The following is a 25000-nucleotide window of genomic DNA, read 5'->3' on the forward strand; positions in this document are numbered from 1 at the left end:
GAGCAAGACAGATGAAGCTCTTTCTCACACAAAAAAAGCCTCATTCTATTTTTAAGCATCCCGGTCTGTTCAGCTGAGCATGCCTGAGGAAACAGGCAAAATGTTTTCAATAGCTACATTTAAACAGAATGTCACCATGATTGATTCATTTTGGTACGAGTTAATTTCGCAGCCTAATCCCACAGCCTGTCAGAGACACAGCTGCCACGCCTCTGAGAACTCCAGCCTCTTATTCAACAGTGAATTAACTGCCGACATGTGGCCAAAGACAGAGGGGAAAAACAGCTGACAAAACCATGTAGAACGCGGAGAAGCTTCGCCCCTGAGCCCCTGCTACCGGCCCTGCTGTGGGGTTAGAGGGCCTCTGAGCAGAGCTGGGCTCTCAGACTCATGGGAAGGCCCTGCTGAAGCCTCACTCACACCCATAGGATGCAGAACGCATTTTTGCTTACACACACAGTGTTGTCACAACGAAAGGAGGAAGCAGAGGTAACAGCTGGCATGATATTACTAATCACAAATCAAATTATCATAACAATATTTCAGGCATGGTCATAAATTCTTTGAGAGTTAATGGACTTTCAGCAACCAGCAAAGAAACATTTTTTTCTGAGAGAAGAAAAAAGCAGCGTGCTTAAATCCATCCCTCACAGATAAGGATGATGTATGTTGCGGATAGATTGAACAGGGCCCTTAGACTCAGAGGTGCCGTTCTGGTGGTACAGTTTACAGACTCAGATATCCACACTGAGCTCTGTGCTGGACTGAAACAGAGGGATACGCTGTGGCTGTGACACAGACAGACTGCAGAAGAGAAACAGAAGCTGATACGCTGTGGCTGTGACACAGACAGACTGCAGAAGAGAAACAGAAGCTGATGTTGGACATGAAACTGTGATGTTATATTTAATGAGAGACAAGAGTACCTCCTTCTGACTGAATGATTAATGACAGAACTAAATACAGAGAGCTGTGTTTGGGAGAATAGGAGCACTGTGAATGAGAGAGCTGTGTGTGAGGGAGCTGTGTGTGAGAGAGCTGTGTGTGAGAGAGCTGTGAGTGACTCTGCTGTGTGTGAGAGAGCTGTGTGTGAGAGAGCTGTGTGACTCTGCTGTGTGTGAGAGAGCTGTGTGTGAGAGCTGTGTGACTCTGCTGTGTGTGAGAGAGCTGTGTGTGACTCTGCTGTGTGTGAGAGCTGTGTGACTCTGCTGTGTGTGAGAGAGCTGTGTGTGAGAGAACTGTGTGTGAGAGAGCTGTGTGTGAGAGAGCTGTGTGTGAGGGAACTGTGAGTGACTCTGATGTGTGTGAGAGAGCTGTGTGAGAGAGCTGTGTGTGACTCTGCTGTGTGTGAGAGAGCTGTGTGTGACTCTGCTGTGTGTGAGGGAACTGTGAGTGACTCTGCTGTGTGTGACTCTGCTGTGTGTGTGACTCTGCTGTGTGTGAGGGAACTGTGAGTGACTCTGCTGTGTGTGAGAGAGCTGTGTGTGAGAGAGCTGTGTGACTCTGCTGTGTGTGAGAGAGCTGTGTGTGAGAGAGCTGTGTGAGAGAGCTGTGTGTGAGAGAGCTGTGTGAGAGAGCTGTGTGAGAGAGCTGTGTGACTCTGCTGTGTGTGAGAGAGCTGTGTGTGACTCTGCTGTGTGTGACTCTGCTGTGTGTGTGACTCTGCTGTGTGTGAGAGAGCTGTGTGTGAGAGAGCAGTGTGTGAGAGAGCAGTGTGTGAGAGCACTGTGTATGAGACCGCTGTGTGTGGGTGTGAGACCGCTGTGTATGAGACCGCTGTGTGTGGGTGCGAGACCGCTGTGTGTGGGTGCGAGACCGCTGTGTGTGGGTGCGAGACCGCTGTGTGTGGGTGCGAGACCGCTGTGTGTGGGTGTGAGACCGCTGTGTGTGGGTGTGAGACCGCTGTGTGTGGGTGTGAGACCGCTGTGTGTGTGTGCGAGACCGCTGTGTGTGGGTGTGAGACCGCTGTGTGTGGGTGCGAGACCGCTGTGTGTGGGTGCGAGACCGCTGTGTGTGGGTGTGAGACCGCTGTGTGTGGGTGTGAGACCGCTGTGTGTGGGTGCGTGACAGCTGTGTGTGGGTGTGTGTGGGTGAACAGGAGCACTGTGTTCGGGTGCATCGTGGGCTTAGGGTTGACTCCTTCCTTTGAGCTATAATTGCAGTAACTGTCGGATTAATAAGCAACCATCATCACAAAAAATGCAGAGTACAAAACACACAGGCATTGTGCACCTCTGAATTTCTCCTTTAATATTACCCACGCTGCTCCTGGAGGGAGCCGGGGGGGTAACTGATGTTTGACTAAAGTGCTGACCTGTGGGGGGGTGAAAGCGGTCGAGGTCAGAGGCGCGCAGATAGATCGCTTATTGTTTGTGGCAGATGTGCAGATGGGCGGAGCCCTCGCCGCGCTCGGACACGCCCCATCCCCCGCTCCGCTAACCTGCCCGGCAGACAGCAGGTCTGGTGCCGGGCGGAGCCAGCAGCCACTCTGTGGCCCTCTCCCATACACAGCGGGCGGGTCTGTGTCCCCCACAGCCGCTGATGGGGAGGGCTGAAGACCCCGATCACTGATAAACCTCACTAACCACGGGCCCCGCCCCCAACACATAGCCCCGCCCTCCCCATCATGACCCCAGCACAGAGAGCACAGCACAGAGAGCACAGCACAGCGCAGAGCACAGCACAGCACAGAGAGCACAGTGCACAGCACAGCACAGAGAGCACAGCACAGCGCAGAGCACAGCACAGCACAGAGAGCACAGCGCAGCGCAGAGCACAGCACAGAGAGCACAGCACAGCACAGAGAGCACAGTGCAGCGCAGAGTGCAGAGCACAGCACAGCACAGAGAGCACAGCACAGCGCAGAGCACAGCACAGCACAGAGAGCACAGCGCAGCGCAGAGCACAGCACAGAGAGCACAGCACAGAGAGCACAGTGCAGCGCAGAGTGCAGAGCACAGCACAGCACAGAGAGCACAGCACAGCACAGAGAGCACAGTGCAGTGCAGAGCACAGAGCACAGCACAGCACAGAGAGCACAGCACAGTGCCTCTCTGTGCACTCAATATACTGTCACCTGGAACCTACTGAGATCGAAACTCAGGACAGTGGCATTACACAGATACCGCCGTACTATAGATACACACACACAGATACCGCCGTACTATAGATACACACACACAGATACCGCCGTACTATAGATACACACAGATACCGCTGTACTATAGATATACACACACAGATACTGCTGTACTATAGATACACACACACAGATACCGCCGTACTATAGATACACACACACAGATACCGCCGTACTATAGATACACACACACAGATACCGCCGTACTATAGATACACACACACACAGATACCGCCGTACTATAGATACACACACACAGATACTGCTGTACTATAGATACACACACACAGATACCGCCGTACTATAGATACACACAGATACCGCTGTACTATAGATACACACGCACAGATACCGCTGTACTATAGATACACACACACAGATACCGCCGTACTATAGATACACACACACACAGATACTGCTGTACTATAGATACACACACACAGATACCGCCGTACTATAGATACACACAGATACCGCTGTACTATAGATATACACACACAGATACTGCTGTACTATAGATACACACACACAGATACCGCCGTACTATAGATACACACACACAGATACCGCCGTACTATAGATACACACACACAGATACCGCCGTACTATAGATACACACAGATACCGCTGTACTATAGATACACACACACAGATACCGTTGTACTATAGATACACACAGATACCGCTGTACTATAGATACACACACACAGATACTGCTGTACTATAGATACACACACACAGATACCGCCGTACTATAGATACACACACACAGATACCGCCGTACTATAGATACACACACACAGATACCGCCGTACTATAGATACGCACAGATACCGCCGTACTATAGATACACACACACAGATACCGCCGTACTATAGATACACACACACAGATACCGCCGTACTATAGATACACACACACAGATACTGCTGTACTATAGATACACACACACAGATACCGCCGTACTATAGATACACACACACAGATACCGCTGTACTATAGATACACACACACAGATACTGCTGTACTATAGATACACACACACAGATACTGCTGTACTATAGATACACACAGATACAGCTGTACTATAGATACACACAGATACAGCTGTACTATAGATACACACAGATACCGCTGTACTATAGATACACACACACAGATACCGCTGTACTATAGATACACACACACAGATACCGCCGTACTATAGATACACACACACAGATACCGCCGTACTATAGATACACACACACAGATACCGCCGTACTATAGATACACACACACACAGATACCGCCGTACTATAGATACACACACACAGATACCGCCGTACTATAGATACGCACAGATACCGCCGTACTATAGATACACACACACAGATACCGCCGTACTATAGATACACACACACAGATACCGCCGTACTATAGATACACACAGATACCGCTGTACTATAGATACACACACACAGATACCGCCGTACTATAGATACACACACACAGATACCGCTGTACTATAGATACACACACACAGATACTGCTGTACTATAGATACACACACACAGATACTGCTGTACTATAGATACACACAGATACCGCTGTACTATAGATACACACAGATACCGCCGTACTATAGATACACACAGATACCGCTGTACTATAGATACACACACACAGATACCGCTGTACTATAGATACACACACACAGATACCGCCGTACTATAGATACACACAGATACCGCTGTACTATAGATACACACACACAGATACCGTTGTACTATAGATACACACAGATACCGCCGTACTATAGATACACACACACAGATACCGCCGTACTATAGATACACACAGATACCGCTGTACTATAGATACACACACACAGATACCGCTGTACTATAGATACACACACACAGATACCGCCGTACTATAGATACACACAGATACCGCTGTACTATAGATACACACACACAGATACCGTTGTACTATAGATACACACAGATACCGCCGTACTATAGATACACACACACAGATACCGCCGTACTATAGATACACACAGATACCGCCGTACTGTAGATACACACTCACAGATACCGCTGTACTATAGATACACACACACACAGATACCGCCGTACTATAGATACACACAGATACCACCGTACTATAGATACACACACACAGATACCGCTGTACTATAGATACACACACACAGATACCGTTGTACTATAGATACACACAGATACCGCCGTACTATAGATACACACACACAGATACCGCCGTACTATAGATACACACAGATACCGCCGTACTGTAGATACACACTCACAGATACCGCTGTACTATAGATACACACACACACAGATACCGCCGTACTATAGATACACACAGATACCACCGTACTATAGATACACACACACAGATACCGCTGTACTATAGATACACAGATACCGCCGTACTATAGATACACACACACAGATACCGCTGTACTATAGATACACACGCACAGATACCGCTGTACTATAGATACACACACACAGATACCGCTGTACTATAGATACACACACACACAGATACCGCTGTACTATAGATACACACGCACAGATACCGCTGTACTATAGATACACACACACAGATACCGCCGTACTATAGATACACACTCACAGATACTGCTGTACTATAGATACACACACACAGATACCGCTGTACTATAGATACACACACACAGATACCGCCGTACTATAGATATATATACATAGTACATATATATAGTATATATACAGTGTATATACTTCAACACAGCTCAGAGAAGGCCTGCATTCTGCAGCCTGGCTACTGGGCTTTGCTGGGACGCAGGCTGATCCCGCTTTGTGTTCAGAGGAATTCATTCTCATTTCCCAAACAACCCACCAACAAGATGCAGCGAGTTTAAAGTGAAAAGAAAAGAACAGGAACGGAAGAAAACAAACTACCTGTGAGAACAAGCCTGGCCAGATCATGTTCTTCCCTATAAAGGATGACCTGAGCCATTCTGCGCTCGCTCCCTCACATATTATTACATTTTACATTTCTCCCTTTCAGAGCGCAGAGGAGCGGCCTTTCTCCGCATTGACACTGTGTCCTCGGAAAGTATCAGGTTTGTGCTGGAGAACAGGCACAGTGGGGGAGACAGGACTCTTCTTTTATTCAGAGCTGAATAAATATTACTTTCCTATTCTACATTTTCAAGTAAATTGAGATTGCAGAAGGCACAAAGGGGGGTGACACAGTATTTGATTCAGCTCTGGAATTTCCGCACGGCAGACAGAGAAGCGGCCGAGAGCCACAAAGACGCATGGCTGCGAGGCGTAACCCAAGCCGCTCCGCCTGTGAGAAGCAGGACAGATCCTGACACACAGCGAAACGCAGCAGAGAGCCGACACCCAGACACCCCGCGGGGGGCGGAGAGCCGACACCCAGACACCCCGCGGGGGGTGGAGTCACCCAGACACCCCCCGGGGGCGGAGTCACCCACACACCCCGCGGGGGGCGGAGTCACACAGACACCCCGCGGGGGGCAGAGAGCCGACACCCAGACACCCCGCGGGGGGCGGAGAGCCGACACCCAGACACCCCGCGGGGGGTGGAGTCACCCAGACACCCTGCGGGGGGCGGAGTCACACAGACACCCCGCGGGGGGCGGAGTCACACAGACACCCCGCGGGGGGCAGAGAGCCGACACCCAGACAACCCGCGGGGGGCGGAGTCACAGCACAGCGTGACTGACATGGGGTGGGCGGAGTCACGGTGCTCTACACAAGAATCAGGGCTTACCCTGCACATCTGAGAGCTCACCTATGTGTCTGAGAGCTCACCTGCACATCTGAGAGTTCACCTGAGTCTCTGAGAGCTCACCTGTGTATCTGAGAGCTCAAAGCAATTAAGGAAGTGGACTCTACATCAGAGAACCGCAGGTTCAAATCCCAGCTGAAGTAACCAGCTTTTTTCTTGGACTGAAGAGCTGTGGACTCATCAAGATACAGCATTCATCCACTTTCCAAAGGGAACTCCTGTTTGCATACATATAAACAGTTACAGCATTAAATGAGTGTTATTTCCAAAGTCATTGTGGATATGCGAATTCTGGGAAATTTGTTTGGGATAATTTCAGCTGCATGTGGAGATGTTTTGGAGGAAAATCTGAAAAATAAAATCAGATTTAAACGCTAGAGCTGCTCCCTCCCTCATAGCACTGCACTACAGAAAACGCACAGAGAACTCACAGAAAACACACAGAGAACTCACAGAAAACACACAGAGAACTCACAGAAAACGCACAGAGAACTCACAGAAAATGTACAGAGAACTCACAGAAAACACACAGAGAACTCACAGAAAACACACAGAGAACTCACAGAAAATGTACAGAGAACTCACAGAGAACACACAGAGAACTCACAGAAAACACACAGAGAACTCACAGAAAACACACAGAGAACTCACAGAAAACGCACAGAGAACTCACAGAAAACACACAGAGAACTCACAGAAAACGCACAGAGAACTCACAGAAAATGTACAGAGAACTCACAGAAAACACACAGAGAACTCACAGAAAACACACAGAGAACTCACAGAAAATGTACAGAGAACTCACAGAGAACACACAGAGAACTCACAGAAAACACACAGAGAACTCACAGAAAACACACAGAGAACTCACAGAAAACGCACAGAGAACTCACAGAAAACACACAGAGAACTCACAGAGAACACACAGAGAACTCACAGAGAACACACAGAGAACTCACAGGCCCAAACTCAGTGGCTAACTTCTTCACACTCACAGCTGTACTGACATAGTCCAGTTTCCTGTGACTGTGGAGAGTTGGAACGTGCCATCTCTCAACGTACTGAGAGGAAAACAGCCTGGCGGGTGCAGCCTGAAAATCAGTCCCCCGCTAAAGAGTCCCACAGACAGGCGGTTCCGGCGTCCCGCCTGGTAATGGGTGCATTTATCCACCCGGCCGGCGGCAGGATGGCACTGATTGCACAGCCTGAGTGGCCGCAGGGCACAGCCCATAATGAGCCCCGGCAGCAGCCTGCGGGGTCAGACTGCATCACGGTAAAATTACACTTCAATGAGAGAAGATTACTTTTATCAAACGGGGAATAAGTTGTTAATTAACTCCCTGCTGTAGCAATCGCTTTCTCCGCTTTTTCCTGGGCCACAAATGCCATCATTATCTGGCTCTGACTGCACCAGCGTCTGAGAAACCAAGCTTTTTTCCCAGCGAGTGAAGAGACACAGGCAGAGTCAGGATCTTCGTGCTTCTTCAACTCAATTTACATGTTTCCTCAGCACCTGTTAGTCTGGAATATTTTCTGGATGGTGGAATGAGCTGTAGAATGTGTTTCTGGATGAGGCCTGTCCCGTCACTGTGGGGTAGAGGAGGCAGGGATGGTGGCACTCCCACAGGCACAGACGGCTGCACTCCACCTGTCGGGGTACAGACTGACTCCAGCCCAGCTGAGGAATTGTAAATTGTGAGCATCTCCCTTGTCACTCAAACCTTTCCGAACCTGTCTGAACCTGTCTGAACCTGTCTGCACCTGTCTGCACCTGTCCGAACCTGTCCGAACCTTTCCGAACCTGTCTGAACCTGTCTGCAAAATCACCAACCCTGACAGCTTTTACTTCTTCAAATAAAGTTTAAGTAAACATGTATTTAAATGAAAATTCAGTAGTGTTATATATTCTGAATTATGACATGCTTGTTTAAAGTTTAATTAAATTATTCATAACAATATACAAATCCATTCAATATTCAATTTGAATTGAACATTCTAGTTATAACTGAAAATAACAGCAAAAGATACAAGTTAACAGCAACAGCGCTAAATTATTTCTGTTGGAGGTAAGTTAGCTTTGGAATAAGCAGATAAAGCAACCAATATATGTGCTCTGATACATAATGAATAATTACCAGTAAACCATAAAGTAGAACCATTAGTGCAAATAGCTATACATAGCTACACAAACTTGGCCTTCTATCGAAACCTGTGAGGTTACAGTCTAAAAACAGCAGAGAAGAGTTATGTACAGTACATAATACGTAAGACACAACACAGTGCTTTTTAAATCAGATAATGTCTGTGAAAATGCTAAAAGGGAACTTGGAAAACTTTAAAGCAAAGTCTAGCTCTGTTTTAGCAAACGGTGTTTAATGTTCATGTTTAATGTTTACTTCACCACCAAAAAATTAAGGGCTGTCAGCCGCCAGCATCTCCGGAGCAAACCGCTGTGGCTGGTGATCGCCCGGTCCCTTTTTAATAAAATGCTCTCTTTCACATCATTCATTACATACACAGAAATATCCCACATTGGATGATTCCACAGTAAGTAGGGGGGTGGGAGAAAACGCAGGTGAAGCCTCACCCCCTCGGAGCTACGTCATAAAAACCACACCCGTGTCAGATGAACGGTTTTCGAACTGAACCTGACCTGTCTGACCAGTCTGGCTAGGATAGGCCACCGCCAGCATTGGTCCACGTGTGTGAGTGTGTGCATGATTGTATGCGGGCGCATGCGTGTGTAAATGTACATATGTGTGTGTCTGTGTGAGGAAATATATGTTTGTGTAAGAGTATGTATGTGTAAGAGTGTGAGTGTGTGTGTGTGTGTGTGTGTGTGTGTGTGTGTGTGTGTATACGTGTGTGTGAGGGAGTGTGTGTATGTAAGAGTGTGTGTGTGTATGTAAGAGTGTGTGTGTGTGTGTGTGTGAGAGTGTGTGTGTGTTAGAGCGTGTGCTGCACTGTGTTTGAGCACGCCGCTGTCTGATCCTGGAACAGCAGTGATTTCGAGGAGCTCTTTAACCTCAGGTACTCGTTAATGTTTCATGTCCAGCCCCGCTGGAGTCCCGGCTGGCTGATGGGGAATATCCAGACTTAGCAGAAATAAATGGGCCAAGTGTTCAAAGAGTAACAAGGGCCTGCTCAGTGGGCAGAAAGTGTGTGGAGTGCACTTTTCCTCTCCCCCTGCTCTCGCCCCCTCTTTGTTTTTTAATTAACTGAAACATGTTTTTGTGTTTGTGACTTGCAGTTTTAGCTCCAGGGTATGACTGTATTAAGGTGTAACAAAAGGAGTGGAATAACTACAGTGATATTAATGAGTTTACACATTTTTTAAAGGTACACAGCAATTTAGGCACGAGAAAAGGCCGATTTTAATCATTCACCATCCACCAGTTGAAAGCACTTCCTGTCTGTCTGAAGAAACTGCACTGACTTCATCTCTTCCTTCTCTCCGTGTCCTTTAGGCGCTAGATGTATTTATCACTGAAAGCGTTTTGGTGGTTAGCACTCTTACAGACAGTTTCAGACTGACTGATCACTTCTTTACTGGAAGCACACAGCTCTGTATTTCGGCACCAGCCATATTGGAATATAGGGCAGCTCTGATTACACACTTTTCTGCACCCATTCAGAAAGCCATGCGCTGGTAATCCTGACACAGTGATCTCCCACTGACAATGGCTCTTTCATACACTACAATTCCCACAGTGCACTATAGGAGACACAACTTGACTGACAGATTTGGTGCTTTTCCCTGACATCAACTTGCTGAATTGTTTTTATAATTCAGAAGTAAAATTAATTTTTGGTTTTTGCAAAACATGTAAATAGTTTTTGGAGCCATACTGATTTTAAAATCTTGTTACCAGATTACAATACGATGATCCACTGGATTGCTGATACTTCTAGTAAGAAAATGTTTCAGTTATTCACCCAGAGAGATGCATGTGTTGAAACAGCTGTTTGCTGTGGGCGAATGTAGCCAAAGATTCCTATTGCATTTCACACTGAGACATTGCTGCACTAGTGGAAAACTCACAGTGAAAACTAACAAACAAAAACAGTATATTTTGTAGGTAATAAACAAATAACTATTAATTCTGGCATCATTACTGCTGTCAAATCTAAGGAGCCTGCAATGACACGGCTTTTTTTAATACTTTTCTGAGATTTACACTATAACCACAGTGATATTGTATTTATGGTAACTGCTGTGATACTGCATCTATAATGTTACACCATGTCCAGACTCCTTGTGAAATGGGGCAGGTCCAGACTCCCTGTGAAAGGGGCAGGTCTTCCAAGGAGCTGGCTTTTGATTGGCCTCTGTTTTGCGCATGCGCATGAGCGTGTGTGAGTGTGCGTGTGTGTGTGTGTGCATGTGCATGCGCGTGTGTGTGTGTGTGTGCATGTACGTGATTGTGTGTGTGTGTGTGCGCATGAGCGTGTGTGTGTGCGTGCGTGTGTGCATGCGTGTGAGCATGTGTGCGTGTGTGTGTGTGAGTGTGAGTGTGAGTGTGAGAAAGTGTGAGTGTGTGTGTGTGTGAGAGAGTGTGTGTGTGTGAATGTGTGCGTGTGTGTGAGAGTGTGTGTGTGTGTGTGTGTGTGTGAATGTAGCTGTGCTGTAGAAAACAGCTGTACTGAGAGATCTATCTTCAACAGAAAACACACACTAAATAACACAGTGCAGACGCGTCCACTTCAGAGATGCTGCAGGTCTCCTCTAATGACTGTAAGCCTTTAGGCTGGGCTGGTCTCTCTCCCCGGCCTCATTGTAATCGACCACTCTTATTTTTACCATTAATTACCAGAGAACAAAGGTTTTACCTCCTTCCTGCTTCAAAGGCAGTCTGCAGTGCTGGGATTGTTAACGCGGACCGCCCGGTTTCCACGGGGACTAGCGGTGTTTACTGCACCACAAGCAACAGGTCCAGCTCCTGCCTCGCATTCGCCCTCCATCCCACCCTCCCTGCGCTCCAGCGGCTTTCAACAGCGGAGGAAAGAGCTGCTCTTCCTCCTCCTGGCCATCGGGGGGCCCTCTGGGAGATGGCATGCCATCACTCCGCAGTTTGGGTGCTGTTTAAGTGTCAGTCACTGACTGTCCCCTCACTTAATGGACATCTGAGTAATTCGATGGGCTGTAAAGCATCTGGAAAGTGGTCAGAAGTGCAGAGGAACATCTCTTACTGGAGACAAAGGTGCAACCTGTCACTCACAGCAGAGATAACGGGCACAGCTCCTCCCCCTATGCTGTGGCTCCTCCCCCTATGCAGTGGCTCCTCCCCCTGCAGTGCGCCTCCCCCTGCAGTGCGCCCCCCCCAGCTCACGGAGGCAGAAAGCGCAGTGCCAGCCCAATGGCTGCAGCCCGCGACTCGGATTAGCTCCAACAGCCATAATAAATGAAACAGAGAATAAAATAAAAACAATTTTCCACTGACTGAAGGCTTGACTTATAGGAGGTGGCAGCCGCACTGGCCCCAGGCACCGCGCTGGTTTTGCCACTCGATAATTTGACTGATTCACTTGAGTGGCCCGAAGAGGACATTTTCTGCCTGATTTCAGTGTAATCAAGTCACCTGCTTAGAGATCAGCCGGGCCAAGCCGGCCAGAGAGAGTGGCGGGACCGCGAGGAAGAGGAGGAGGGGAGAGGAAGAGGAGGTGCTGCTACACATTCCACAGGGCAGAGAGGAGGGACACAGCCTCACAGATTTACTGAGGAATGTGGGGCTGGGAAGGACAGTGTGTGTGACAGAGTGCAGGGATACAGGGTGTGGCTGAGTGTGGTTAATGCCTGCCGTCAGTGCAGAGGGTATCTCTGCATTACAGCTGTGTGTGTGTGTGTGTGAGTGTCTGTGTGTGTGTGTGAGAGAGAGAGAGAGAGTGTGTGTGTGTGTGTATGTGTGCACGAGTGTGTGTGTGTGTGTGTATGTGTGTGTGTGCGCGAGTGTGTGAGTGTGTGTGAGTGTGAGTGAGTGTATGTGTGTGTGTGTGCACGTGTGTGGGAGTGTGTGCCAGTGTGTGAGTTTGTATGTGTGTATGTGCACGAGTGTGTGTGAGTATGTATGTGAGTGTGTGTATGTATGTGTGTGTGCGCGAGTGTGTATGTGTGTGAGTGTGTGTGAGTGTGTGTGTGTGAGTGTGTGCGAGTGTGTATGTGTGTGTGCGCGAGTGTGTGAGTTTGTATGTGTGTATGTGCGCGAGTGTGTGTGAGTATATATGTGAGTGTGTGTGAGCGCGAGTGTGTGTGAGCGCGAGTGTGTGTGAGCGCGAGTGTGTGTGAGTATGTATGTGTGGACTGCACTGATACCCATCTGTCCTCACTACATGTGTGGTGTTGTGCACATATAAATGTGTGCATGTATGCATGTAAGTGTGTGATTATATTGGTGTGTGTGTGTGTGTGTGTGAGTATATGTGTGTGTGTGTGTGTGTGTGTGTGTGTGTGTGTGTGTGTGTGAGTATATGTGTGTGTGTGTGTGTGTGTGTGTGTGCGTGTGCATGTGTGTGAGAAAGAGATTGTGAGAGTGTGTGTGTAAGTGTGTGAGTATATTTGTGTGTGTGTGTGTGTGTGTGTGTGTGTGTGTGTTCTTTAAAAGAGATTTAAAGTGTGTGTTTCCTCCCCTGCAGGGTGGGGGGGTGGGAGGGGGCTGTCCTCATGGCAGCTGAAGGATGACCTTTGCTTAACCTTTCATATGTTGAAAGCGCATTTCTACACTGACTTATTAATTTGGACAAGGTCACCTTTTTCATTTTAATACCAGATTAGCGCAGCCAGATCGTGAACTTTGATGTAGAAAAATGTGCCGATGAGGCCTCTCTCTGGGACGGCTTGTAGAAATTAGCTGGAGCCGTATTGATGTGCTATTGACATGATTTTTCAAGGTGGAGAAGTGGCAGCGTAGCAGCAGAGCTATCACTGACAGCTCCATTTACATACTGTCCACATTAATCTCACACACTGCCACACACACCAGCGAAGCCCTCATCCCTGAACACAAAGAGCATATTAAACCCTAACAGAACCCTTCACCAGCACTGAAGAGACATACCCGTCCCACAGTAACACAGACAGGACCGTCAACCATCTGTGCTACACACAGGCAAGCCCCACAGTCCAGTGAGCGCTAATGCTACACTACAGCCGGTGTTCACTCGCTCCTTTACTCGCTCGTGTGGGCCAGCCTCTGCTCCTGTTTGGTCCTGGCGGTGGATTTCCGCAGCCCGGCTCACCGGTTCTCAGCCTGTGTGCGGCTCCCACTCTGTGCCCGAGGCCCTGAAAAGGCTTCCTCTCACTAGCTGTGTACGACAAGCCCTAATCCACTCAGCAGCGGAGACTTTTCCTTAATCCGCGTCCCCTGGGGCCGCAGCCGCGCCCGTGTCACCAGGGGTGGGAATCAGCGTGTCTAATCCCGCCCCCGCACCCCCCGAGGACCCGGCGCTCACCCTGCTTCTCCACACTTTTCGGGGGAGAGGAACAGCTTGAACGCGTCGCCCCGAGCAGCTTGCACAGTCCTGAGTGTGAGTCACTGACTTCAAACTGTCACTCATCTCCCAACTCTAATTAAGTCGCTAATTATAGTATTAATACCTCCAACCACAGCCGTGATAAAGAGGACACATCCAGGACAGACAGACTTGACAGACAGACTGACATACAGAGTGACATACTGCACCGTACACCATGAGTTTGGGAGACATTACTGAGTGTTTGGCAGAGGTTTCTGGGGTCTGATTTTGTGACAGGACAGTACCTACTAGGACAGGTGTGTCCCCTCCCACTGTGGGCTGCTATTACACCCGCTGGCACCTGGCTGACATAGACCATTACAGATACACACACACACACACTCACTGACTGTTCCTGCTGTGTGTTGCTCTCGAACCCTGGGACTGCAGTGGTGTAGTAACTGCACGTATGAGCGCAATAATTACGGCTGTGCTGAAAGCACTGACTCCAGTGACTGCCGGCCATTTACTCTTATTTATTCCCTGCAGAGAGAGCCTGTGTGAGTGTGTGTGTGAGTGTGTGTGTGTGTGTGTGTGTGAGTGTGTGTGAGCGCGAGTGTGTATGTGTGTGTGTGTGAGTGTGTGTGAGTGTGTGAGCGCGAGTGTGTGTGAGTGTGTATGTGTGTACGTGTGTGTGAAAGCACTGACTCCAGTGACTGCCGGCCATTTACTCTTATTTATTCCCTGCCAGAACAGCCTGAGTCCAACGGCCGAGTCCCGGCCGCCCTGACCTGGAGGAGAACCGTGCGGCGCAGCGCAGGGGCTGCCGGGGGAGGAGCTGCCGGGGGAGGAGCTGCCGGGGGAGGAGCTGCAGGGGGGAGGAGCTGCAGGGGGGAGGAGCTGCCGGGGGAGGAGCTGCAGGGTGCAGGAGCTGCAGGGTGGAGGAGCTGCCGGGGGAGGAGCTGCAGGGGGAGGAGCTGCAGGGGGAGGAGCTACAGGGGGAGGAGCTACAGGGGGAGGAGCTGCCGGGGGAGGAGCTGCAGGGTGGAGGAGCTGCAGGGTGGAGGAGCTGCCGGGGGAGGAGCTGCAGGGGGAGGAGCTGCAGGGGGAGGAGCTTCCGGGGGAGGAGCTACAGGGGGAGGAGCTACAGGGGGAGGAGCTGCCGGGGGAGGAGCTGCAGGGGGGAGGAGCTGCAGGGGGGAGGAGCTGCAGGGGGGAGGAGCTGCCGGGGGAGGAGCTGCAGGGTGCAGGAGCTGCAGGGTGGAGGAGCTGCCGGGGGAGGAGCTGCAGGGGGAGGAGCCGCAGGGTGCAGGAGCTGCAGGTGGAGGAGCTGCAGGGTGGAGGAGCTGCAGGGTGCAGGAGCTGCAGGGGGAGGAGCCGCAGGGTGCAGGAGCTGCAGGTGGAGGATCTGCAAGGTGGAGGAGCTGCAGGTGGAGGAGCTGCAGGGTGGAGGAGCTGCAGGGTGCAGGAGCTGCAGGTGGAGGAGCTGCAGGGTGCAGGAGCTGCAGGTGGAGGAGCTGCAGGGTGGAGGAGCTGTTCGCCCGGCAGACAGCAGCTCCTCTGATTGGTGTCGCTGGCAGCATCAGCACCTCAGCTCTGATTATTCTGCGTCTCTGTTTTCCAGCTTCAGGCCCGTTAGTGGAGGGGTTCTGCCGCTCCTGAGAGCGTTTGAAGGCAGATCGCTGGTAAGACAAATTAAAAGCCCCCCCTTCTCCGGTGATCCTTCATTAAAGGCGGATTGGGGCCACCCACCTGCACGCTGTTGTTTAATTTAGCGCTCTGCTCTGTGGAGCTGCACGTCTCAGCTCCGCGCTCTTTATCAGAGCGATTTACGGCTCCCGCTCCAACACAGGCTCGCAAACGGAGCGGCCTGTTCCACACCCGCGGAACCCGCAGAACCCTCAGAAACTGCAGAAACCACAGAACCTGCAGAAACCACAGAAACCACAGAACCCCAAGAAACCACAGAAAATGCAGAAACTGGAATCTGTAGAAACCACAGAAACCACAGAACCCAAAGAAACCGCAGAAACTGTGGAACCTGCAGAAATTGCAGAACCCAATGGAACCACAGAAACCGTAGAATCTGCAGAACCTGCACTGCAAAAAATCCAAATCTCACCCAGCATATTTGTCTCTTTTTAACTCAAAATATCTCTTTACACTTAATATAAGACACAGTCACCAAACAAGCAAAATTTCCTTGAGCTACAAGGACTTCTTTTTAGACGGTGCATCTTGAATACCTGTGTATTTCCACTAGTTCCATTGGCAGATTTTTTCACTTATTACTAGCAAATAAGTCGTGGGGCGGCAGTGTAGCATAGTGGTTAAGGAGCAGGACTCGTAACCGAAAGGTTGCCGGTTCGATCCCCGCTGGGACACTGCTGCTGTACCCTTGGGCAAGGTACTTAACCCACAACTGCCTCAGTAAATATCCAACTGTATAAATGGATAACATTGTAAAATACTGTAACCTATGTAAGTTGCTTTGGATAAAAGCGTCTGCCAAATGAATAAATGTAAAAAACACTAGTAATTATTTTATTTCTTATTTTTGAAGGGCTATTTTTTGCAGTGTGCAGAAACCACAGAACCCAGAGAAACCGCAGAAACTGTGGAACCTGCAGAAACTGCGCCATCTGAAAACTGGTGCACACCTCAGAGCGTTTCCTAAAGACGAGACTCAACCACTTCCACACAGCGGCCATGACCGCTGAAACACTGAGAAAGCACAGCCAAGCTTTCAGCCAGCTAGTAATAGCAGCAGCCAAAGAGGCCTTCTGCCCCTGCACACCCCACCCTATTCCACACACTTACGGACACACTTACGTTCTATTGTTGCTCTGGATAAGAGCGTCGCTACAGTACAGTAATGTAATCTAATGTATTCGCACACAGTCATTACACACATGCATACACACTGAGCAGCATCACACACAAAGCTGCATCTGCTCAGGTTATTCACACTGCAGTCCTGACAGAGGGTGGGACCAAGCCCTGATTGGACAGATGTATGATGGGTGTGGCTCTGCTCAGACACGCGCCTCTGTTCTTGCCTGGTGGACGAGTTGGGAAAAGTTCAGCAAACTTCTGACAGCAGTCTGAGGGGGAGTGACATGTTTCCACTATAATTCTACCTTCACACAAAAAACATGGCTGATTTATCAATTTATGTAATGTATATAATCATAGTGTTAGGATGTAATTTGTGCCAGAAGGATAAGTAGCATGTGTCTGACAGCGCAGTGACAGAGAGTTATTTTTATGAGGTGCCGTGTTGGATCAGCAGTGTGTCGGAGCGGCAGTGTGTCAGAGCGGCAGCGCGTCGGAGCGGCAGTGTGTCGCAGCAGTGTGCTGGAGCGGCAGCGCGTCGGAGCGGCAGCATGTCGGAGCGGCAGCGCGTCGGAGCGGCAGCGTGTCGGAGCGGCAGCGTGTCGCAGCAGTGTGCTGGAGCGGCAGCGCGTCGGAGCGGCAGTGGAGAGTGCTGTGTGCTTCCACACGCCAGGCCTTTTTCCTCCTGATATGGATATTCCTGGCAGGCCCGGCTGCCGGCCTCTGAAAGGGCTCTCTCATTAGCATGCAGGGCGGAGCGCTGGCCCATATGTCACCAAACAGATCCCCATGTTTTATTTATTCAAAGTTGTTTTACCCTCAGACTTAACCCCTCGGAGGACGGGGGTGGGGGACGGGGGAGGGGCATTCCTCCGTGGTGCAGGGTAACTGGGGGAATTTCAGGGGGGAGAGCTCTTCACTCGCAGTGCATTGTGGGAAGGGTTGGTGGGTCAGTGACAAGCTGGGATCATATAAACAGAAGCAAAGCAGAAAGGCAAAAAGCGTTTAGAAAGTTTAAACAGCGTGCAGACACAGCATGCAGACACAGCGTGCAAAACACAGCGTGCAGACACAGCGTGCAAAACACAGCGTGCAGACACAGCGTGCAAAACACAGCGTGCAAAACACAGCGTGCAAAACACAGCGTGCAGACACAGCGTGCAGACACAGCGTGCAAAACACAGCGTGCAGACACAGCGTGCAAAACACAGCGTGCAGACACAGCGTGCAAAACACAGCGTGCAGACACAGCGTGCAGACACAGCGTGCAAAACACAGCGTGCAGACACAGCGTGCAGACACAGCGTGCAGACACAGCGTGCAAAACACAGCGTGCAGACACAGCGTGCAAAACACAGCGTGCAGACACAGCGTGCAGACACAGCGTGCAAAACACAGCGTGCAGACACAGCATGCAGACACAGCGTGCAGACACAGCGTGCAAAACACAGCATGCGGACACAGCGTGCAAAACACAGCACGTTTAAACAGCGTGCAGACACAGCGTGCAAAAACAGCACAGTGAAACAGCACACAGAAACAGCACAGTGAAACAGCACACAGAAACAGCACAGTGAAACAGCACAGTGAAACAGCACACAGATCAGCAGTTATAAGCAGTGTGTCAGGATGAAATGCTGGACCAGGGCGGGTTTGGGGAGGGGGGGGGGGGTGAGCAGATGGAGTACCGATCCCAGCGGGATGTGTCATTCATCAAAGTCACCAGGAAGAGTCGAGCCTGTCTCCTCCAACAGAGAGAGAGGGAGAGAGAGAGGGAGAGAGAGAGGGAGAGAGAGAGAGAGAGGGAGAGAGAGAGGGAGAGAGAGAGAGAGAGGGAGGGAGAGAGAGAGAGAGAGGGAGAGAGAGAGGGAGAGAGAGAGAGAGAGAGGGAGAGAGAGAGGGAGAGAGAGAGAGAGAGGGAGAGAGAGAGAGAGGGAGGGAGAGAGAGAGAGAGAGAGGGAGAGAGAGAGAGAGAGAGAGAGGGAGAGAGAGGGAGAGAGTTTGGGAGAGGAGAGGGATATATTGTCTTTCTTTACATCAAGTTTGTTTTGACCGTTTCAGCCAATCTGGGAAGCTCCTGCCACGTGTGAGAGCGGGAGAGACGGTCAGCACAAGTGTGACCGGCCACTGAAGCATCTGAACTCTGAAACCTGAAAGCATGTGAAATGAAGGTAGAGAGAGAAACAGAGTGGATGTGTGGAAGAGGGAGAGAATGTGACAGACGGAGAGTGAAGAGTGGCAGACAGACAGGCTCGCTGCGCTCACTGGAAACTGCAGGAACTCTCAGTCACTGCAGCCTCAGGCTCAGCTTACCAACCAACGCAAATCCGTGTAAAACCACAGGGCAGGGAGTGACACTCAGCAGCCAATCACAGGGCAGAGAGTGCTACTCAGCAGCCAATCACAGGGCAGGGAGTGCTACTCAACAGCCAATCACAGGGCAGAGAGTGCTACCAGCAGCCAGTCACAGGGCAAAGAGTGCTACAAGCAGCCAGTCACAGGGCAGAGAGTGCTACCAGCAGCAAGTCAATTCACCTGACAGCTGGAAGCTTCCAACTTCTAAATTTGCTATCTGGTGAAAGGTGAGCTCACTCTTCACACCAGTGCTATAATTCTGAATTCCTCCAATCACGCTCCTCTCTCCAGCACCTCCTTTCCAAAAATATTTTAACAACATAGAAGACACAGCAAAATCTCACTATATATACATACATATATATATATATATATATATATATATACATATATACACATACTCATATAAACACATAAAATGTACTTATTTGTGCATGGCCTTTTCTAGTTTAAACACCTCTCATCCCCTAAATAAAAGATACAAGTAATACAATATAAATGAAAATCATGTATAATATAATATAGCAATATAATCCAAAATATAAACATTTGAAATATATGTCAAAATATACTGAGAAAACTAGAAAATACATCAATTTATTGCCATTTTATTTTTTAAATGTTGTGGAACATACCTCAAAATCTACTTAGACTTAAAATAATTTTGAAAAAAATAATAAAAAATATAAATAAATAAAATAATTACAATAATAATATGAAACATTCATTATTGAGAGATTTTGTCACATATTTATTACTTATTGGATTTAATATTTCAGAATTCCTTTTTAATCCCTTTCCTGTGTCTCATTCTGAAACACAATTTCAGAGCTTTACGTGCAGTATTCTCAGAGGAAGATCATCAATGTGATGCATATTAAATAGGTCCTGCGTGTGGCTCCTAAGACCTGTCCCTCTGTCCTTCTCTGTCCCTCTCTGTCCTGCCCTCACTCCTCTCTCCCTCCCTCCCTCCACCCCTCTCTCTCTCTGACCCACAGTGCCTCGCGGAGCACGGCTCTGCTACAGACGGGGGAGTGGGACGGCGATGGTGTTGTACATGGGGAGGGAGCGTGGAGGCGGGGCTCAGGAGCTGGCAGTCCGCGTCCTCCCTGGAGTGCCACGGCGTATGATGTTTCTGTCAACAGCAATCCACAAAACAAAAGGCGAGAACAAAAGCGACAGCCAGCGAGTTTTGTTTTCCTTTGGTTATTCGATTCCTCCCCTCGTTACCCTCTGAGCCGAGACCCTGACAGGGAACAAGCCTCTGTGAGCGTGGTGACAGGCATCTCTCCTCTCTCACAGAGAGACCGTGACTCCGCAGCAGGAGTAAGAACCTGCTCTCACAGCAACCCACATGAAATATGTAGCACGTCAAACACATGATCACAGCTCTGTGTTTAAACTGCTGATAGTGACCGGTGATTTGCTGTGGCTTCAGTCTGAGCGCGTGTATTTCTGCAGGCCTGTGTCCTGAGAGAGGCTCTTGGCCTTCCTGTCTGACTGCGGGAGTCAGTGCGAGTCACAGCGAGTCATTGTGAGTCACCGTCTGCATGGCCTCTCACTGCTGCAGGCACAGACTTGCAGCCTGCATCTCTTCCCCAAAACAGAGAGAGCCGTTCACAAGCTGTGAGTATGGTCAGTCTGTGAGAATGATGTGTGTGAAAGCTGTGAGAAAAATTTTTTAAAAAATATTGTTCATTGGACTTTAACTGCACAACAAATGGAACTTGTTTAGGTTAAAAACCTGTGTGCAATAGGTCACAGAAATCATGCATTCAAATGGTGAAGCTGTAAAAGTCATTTCATTTTTGGACTGGAAAAACACGTTCTCCACCTGCTTCCTCTGCAAACCGCGGCTGTTTTATTTTTCAGCGCAGGGGAAATGCTGTCTGATACATCCTATAGAAAAGGAGGGGGTAGCTAGACTAATGTTCGTCTGCACTGTAGGAATCAGGGAGGTTTATTGCCATTGAGTTTACCTCTGGGAATGAAGCGCTAATCTTCCGCTGCCCAAGGAGACACAAGATACTAAAGCAGCAACATGAATGGTTGGGGGGGGGGTGAAGTAAGAGAAAGAGAAAGAAAGGGAGAGAGGGAGAATATATGAGAGAGAGACGGAAAGATAAGGAGAGCTCAGGTTGTCCTTCTATCCAGGTAGGTGAAACAGTGCAGCTAAATTAATTTGGCATGTGTTACAGCATCGTGTTTGATCCCAGATAAAGATTCACCTACTCATCACAAAACCACGAAATCTATTTACAGTTCGGCAGTGTCAGGGTTTCCCCCTTTCCTCCAAAACACAGCTGAGCACAAATCCACCGCAAAACACTCCGACTGCTCCGACTCTGCTGTGTGAACATCTAACCCTGAACGCACACTCTCAGGGTTAGGATGCTCTGAAGTGAACGCACACTCTCAGGGTTAGGATGCTCTGAGGTGAACGCACACTCTCAGGGTTAAGATGCTCTGAAGTGAACGCACACTCTCAGGGTTAGGATGCTCTGAAGTGAACACACACTCTCAGGGTTAGGATGCTCTGAAGTGAACACACACTCTCAGGGTTAAGATGCTCTGAAGTGAACGCACACTCTCAGGGTTAGGATGCTCTGAAGTGAACGCACACTCTCAGGGTTAGGATGCTCTGAAGTGAACGCACACTCTCAGGGCTAGGATGCTCTGAAGAGAACGCACACTCTCAGGGTTAGGATGCTCTGAAGTGAACGCACACTCTCAGGGTTAAGATGCTCTGAAGTGAACACACACTCAGGGTTAGGATGCTCTGAAGTGAACACACACTCTCAGGGTTAAGATGCTCTGAAGTGAACACACACTCTCGGAAACAACACTGCTTGCTGTCTGAGAGCAGAACCGGTTGACCCATCTACACACCTGCAAAAATCCACTAACACCAGAAAAAACATCAGAAAAAAACAGGCAACACAACCCTGTATATAGAGTTGCAATGTTTAAACGTAGATAGAAGATACAGAGTACACACACACACACACACATACACACACACTTACAGACACACACACACACACACACACACACACACATATACACACACACTTACAAATACACACACACACACACACTTACAAATACACACACACAAACAAATACACACACACTTACACACACACACACACTTACACCTACACACAGTAACACACACAAAAAAATACACACACACTTACACACACACACACACTTACACCTACACACAGTAACACACACACACACACATATACACACACACACACTTACACAAACACACACACACATACATTCACACACATACACTCACACACACACACACTTTCAAATACACACACTTACACACACACATACACACACACACACTTACAAATACACACACTTACACACAGACACACTTACACATACACACACTTACAAATACACAGAGTACACCTACACACAGAAACACACACACACACTTACAAATACACAAAGTGCACATACACAGTAACACACATACACACAGTCACCAATACACAGGCACACACACACATAGTCATACTTGAACACATTCACTTGAGATTCCTATGATGCAGCTTCACTAAACCCTACGCCTTAATGTGGTCTAGTGAATGCTGTCATAAAAGGCAGAGAGAGGGAGAGAAAGAGAGGGAGAGAGAGAGAGAGTGGGAGAGAGAGCAGTGAGACAGAGAGCTAGAGAAATCCAATAGTGTAACCTCACAGAAGCGTCCGCTGAAGGACAGTGAAATGGATCAATACAAGCTGAACTGCTGGAGGAGGAGGGGTGGAGATGGAGAGAGGGAGAGAGAGGGAGAGAGAGAGGGAGAGAGGGAGAGAGGGAGAGGGGGAGAGGGAGAGAGGGAGAGACGGAGAGGGATCACAGCAGAGAGATCATAGCTGGTGCTTGAGATTTCACATTTAACAGTGTGTACCTTATCCTAACTGTACAGCACACACCGTGGACAGATCTGCATGTGCACCACAGTCATGGAGAAACATGAACACATGATCCTGAAGACATAACGACAGATCCACAGCGAAAGCGGCGTGCTGAGAGCGAGACGGGCGGGAGAGACGGGCGGGAGAGACGTGGGGGAGAGACGAGGAGCTCACCTGTCGGGGAGAGGAGGCCGGGTGACAGCAGGCCATGGACACTGTGGGGCAGAAGCCGGGAGCTTTCCTGCATGGCCACCCCCAGAGAGCGTTTGGGTGGGCGGCCGGGCCGAGAGCTGGAGAGGGAAGGAGACAGAGTCAGCACATTCAGCCAGGCCTGCCGAGGCCACACCCTCTCTGCTCATTCAACCAGTCAAAACTGAGCGCATTTTCACAAACATATCAAGTGCAAGTGCTGGAAAAAGTATGAAGGAATGACAGAACAAGAACACACAGAGCCCTTTGGTGAAAAATTGGTGCAGTGTTTAGGGGTGTTTAAAATAATTAAATTAAATAATGATTTAAAAATTAAAACATTAGAAATAATTTAAATGATTAAAAAGGGTTAAACAGTAAAAACGATTTCCTGACCCCAGGAAAAGTGGTTGACAGAAACCCCTGGAAAACAGAGGAAGAGACCTGTGAGCTGGTGAGTGACATTCATATCTCACGTCATTTAGCAGACAGAATATATCCATAGCACCCAGCTCCATTATTACATTATTATTATTACATTTATATTATATAATGTAATTATGTAATTACAATGTATTTTGATGATATTTAGATAAATTAAAATATTGTGTATACTAAAAAATTATATACACAATGTATTATTTATTCATGTAAGTCATACATAATACAACAAATTTGATGTTTGTTTTATTCCTTGGCTTTTAACTCAGTGTGAGAGTTGCTTTTTCTTTCTTTATTGCTATGGTTTCATTGCTTTTATTTATTGCCTTTTTTGATTTTAGCTGGTCTCTCTGTTTTATTGTGTTGCCTTACAGCTTTTGCTATTCCGATTGTACAGCATTTTGGGCAACATTTTTAAATGTGCTTTATAAATAAACTTGACATTGACTTAATGTAATAAATTGTACATGTATATTTATTCTGTACAAAACTTGTACAGACATAATGAACATAGTTTATAACGCATATTATTTATATATTTCAATGTATGTCTTTCAATAAGGTCAATTAGGTGTACTATTAGGAACGCACACAGACACACACTCACACGGGCATACGCACACACGCACACACGCACACACACACGCACACACTCACATGCGCACACACTCACACTTACATGCGCACACACTCACACGCGCACACACTCACACACTCACATGCGCACACACTCACACACACGCACACACGCACACACTCACACACGCGTACACACACATACAAGCACGCACACACTCACACGCGCACACACTCACATGCGCACACACTCACACA

The 25000-nt window shown here is 48.6% G+C and overlaps 1 protein-coding gene across 1 annotated transcript in view; it reads right to left on the reverse strand.

Moving 5' to 3' along the window:
* Positions 1–25000, reverse strand: part of dacha (dachshund a) — a 146804-nt gene that overhangs the window by 58557 nt on the left and 63247 nt on the right. The window contains exon 2 of the mRNA XM_036524308.1: positions 23711–23826. Coding sequence (XP_036380201.1) covers positions 23711–23826 — 116 coding nt within the window. The remainder of the gene's footprint in view (positions 1–23710; positions 23827–25000) is intronic.

Source organism: Megalops cyprinoides, chromosome 3 (genome assembly GCF_013368585.1).
Source record: "Megalops cyprinoides isolate fMegCyp1 chromosome 3, fMegCyp1.pri, whole genome shotgun sequence".
NCBI classification, from domain to species: Eukaryota; Metazoa; Chordata; class Actinopteri; order Elopiformes; family Megalopidae; genus Megalops; species Megalops cyprinoides.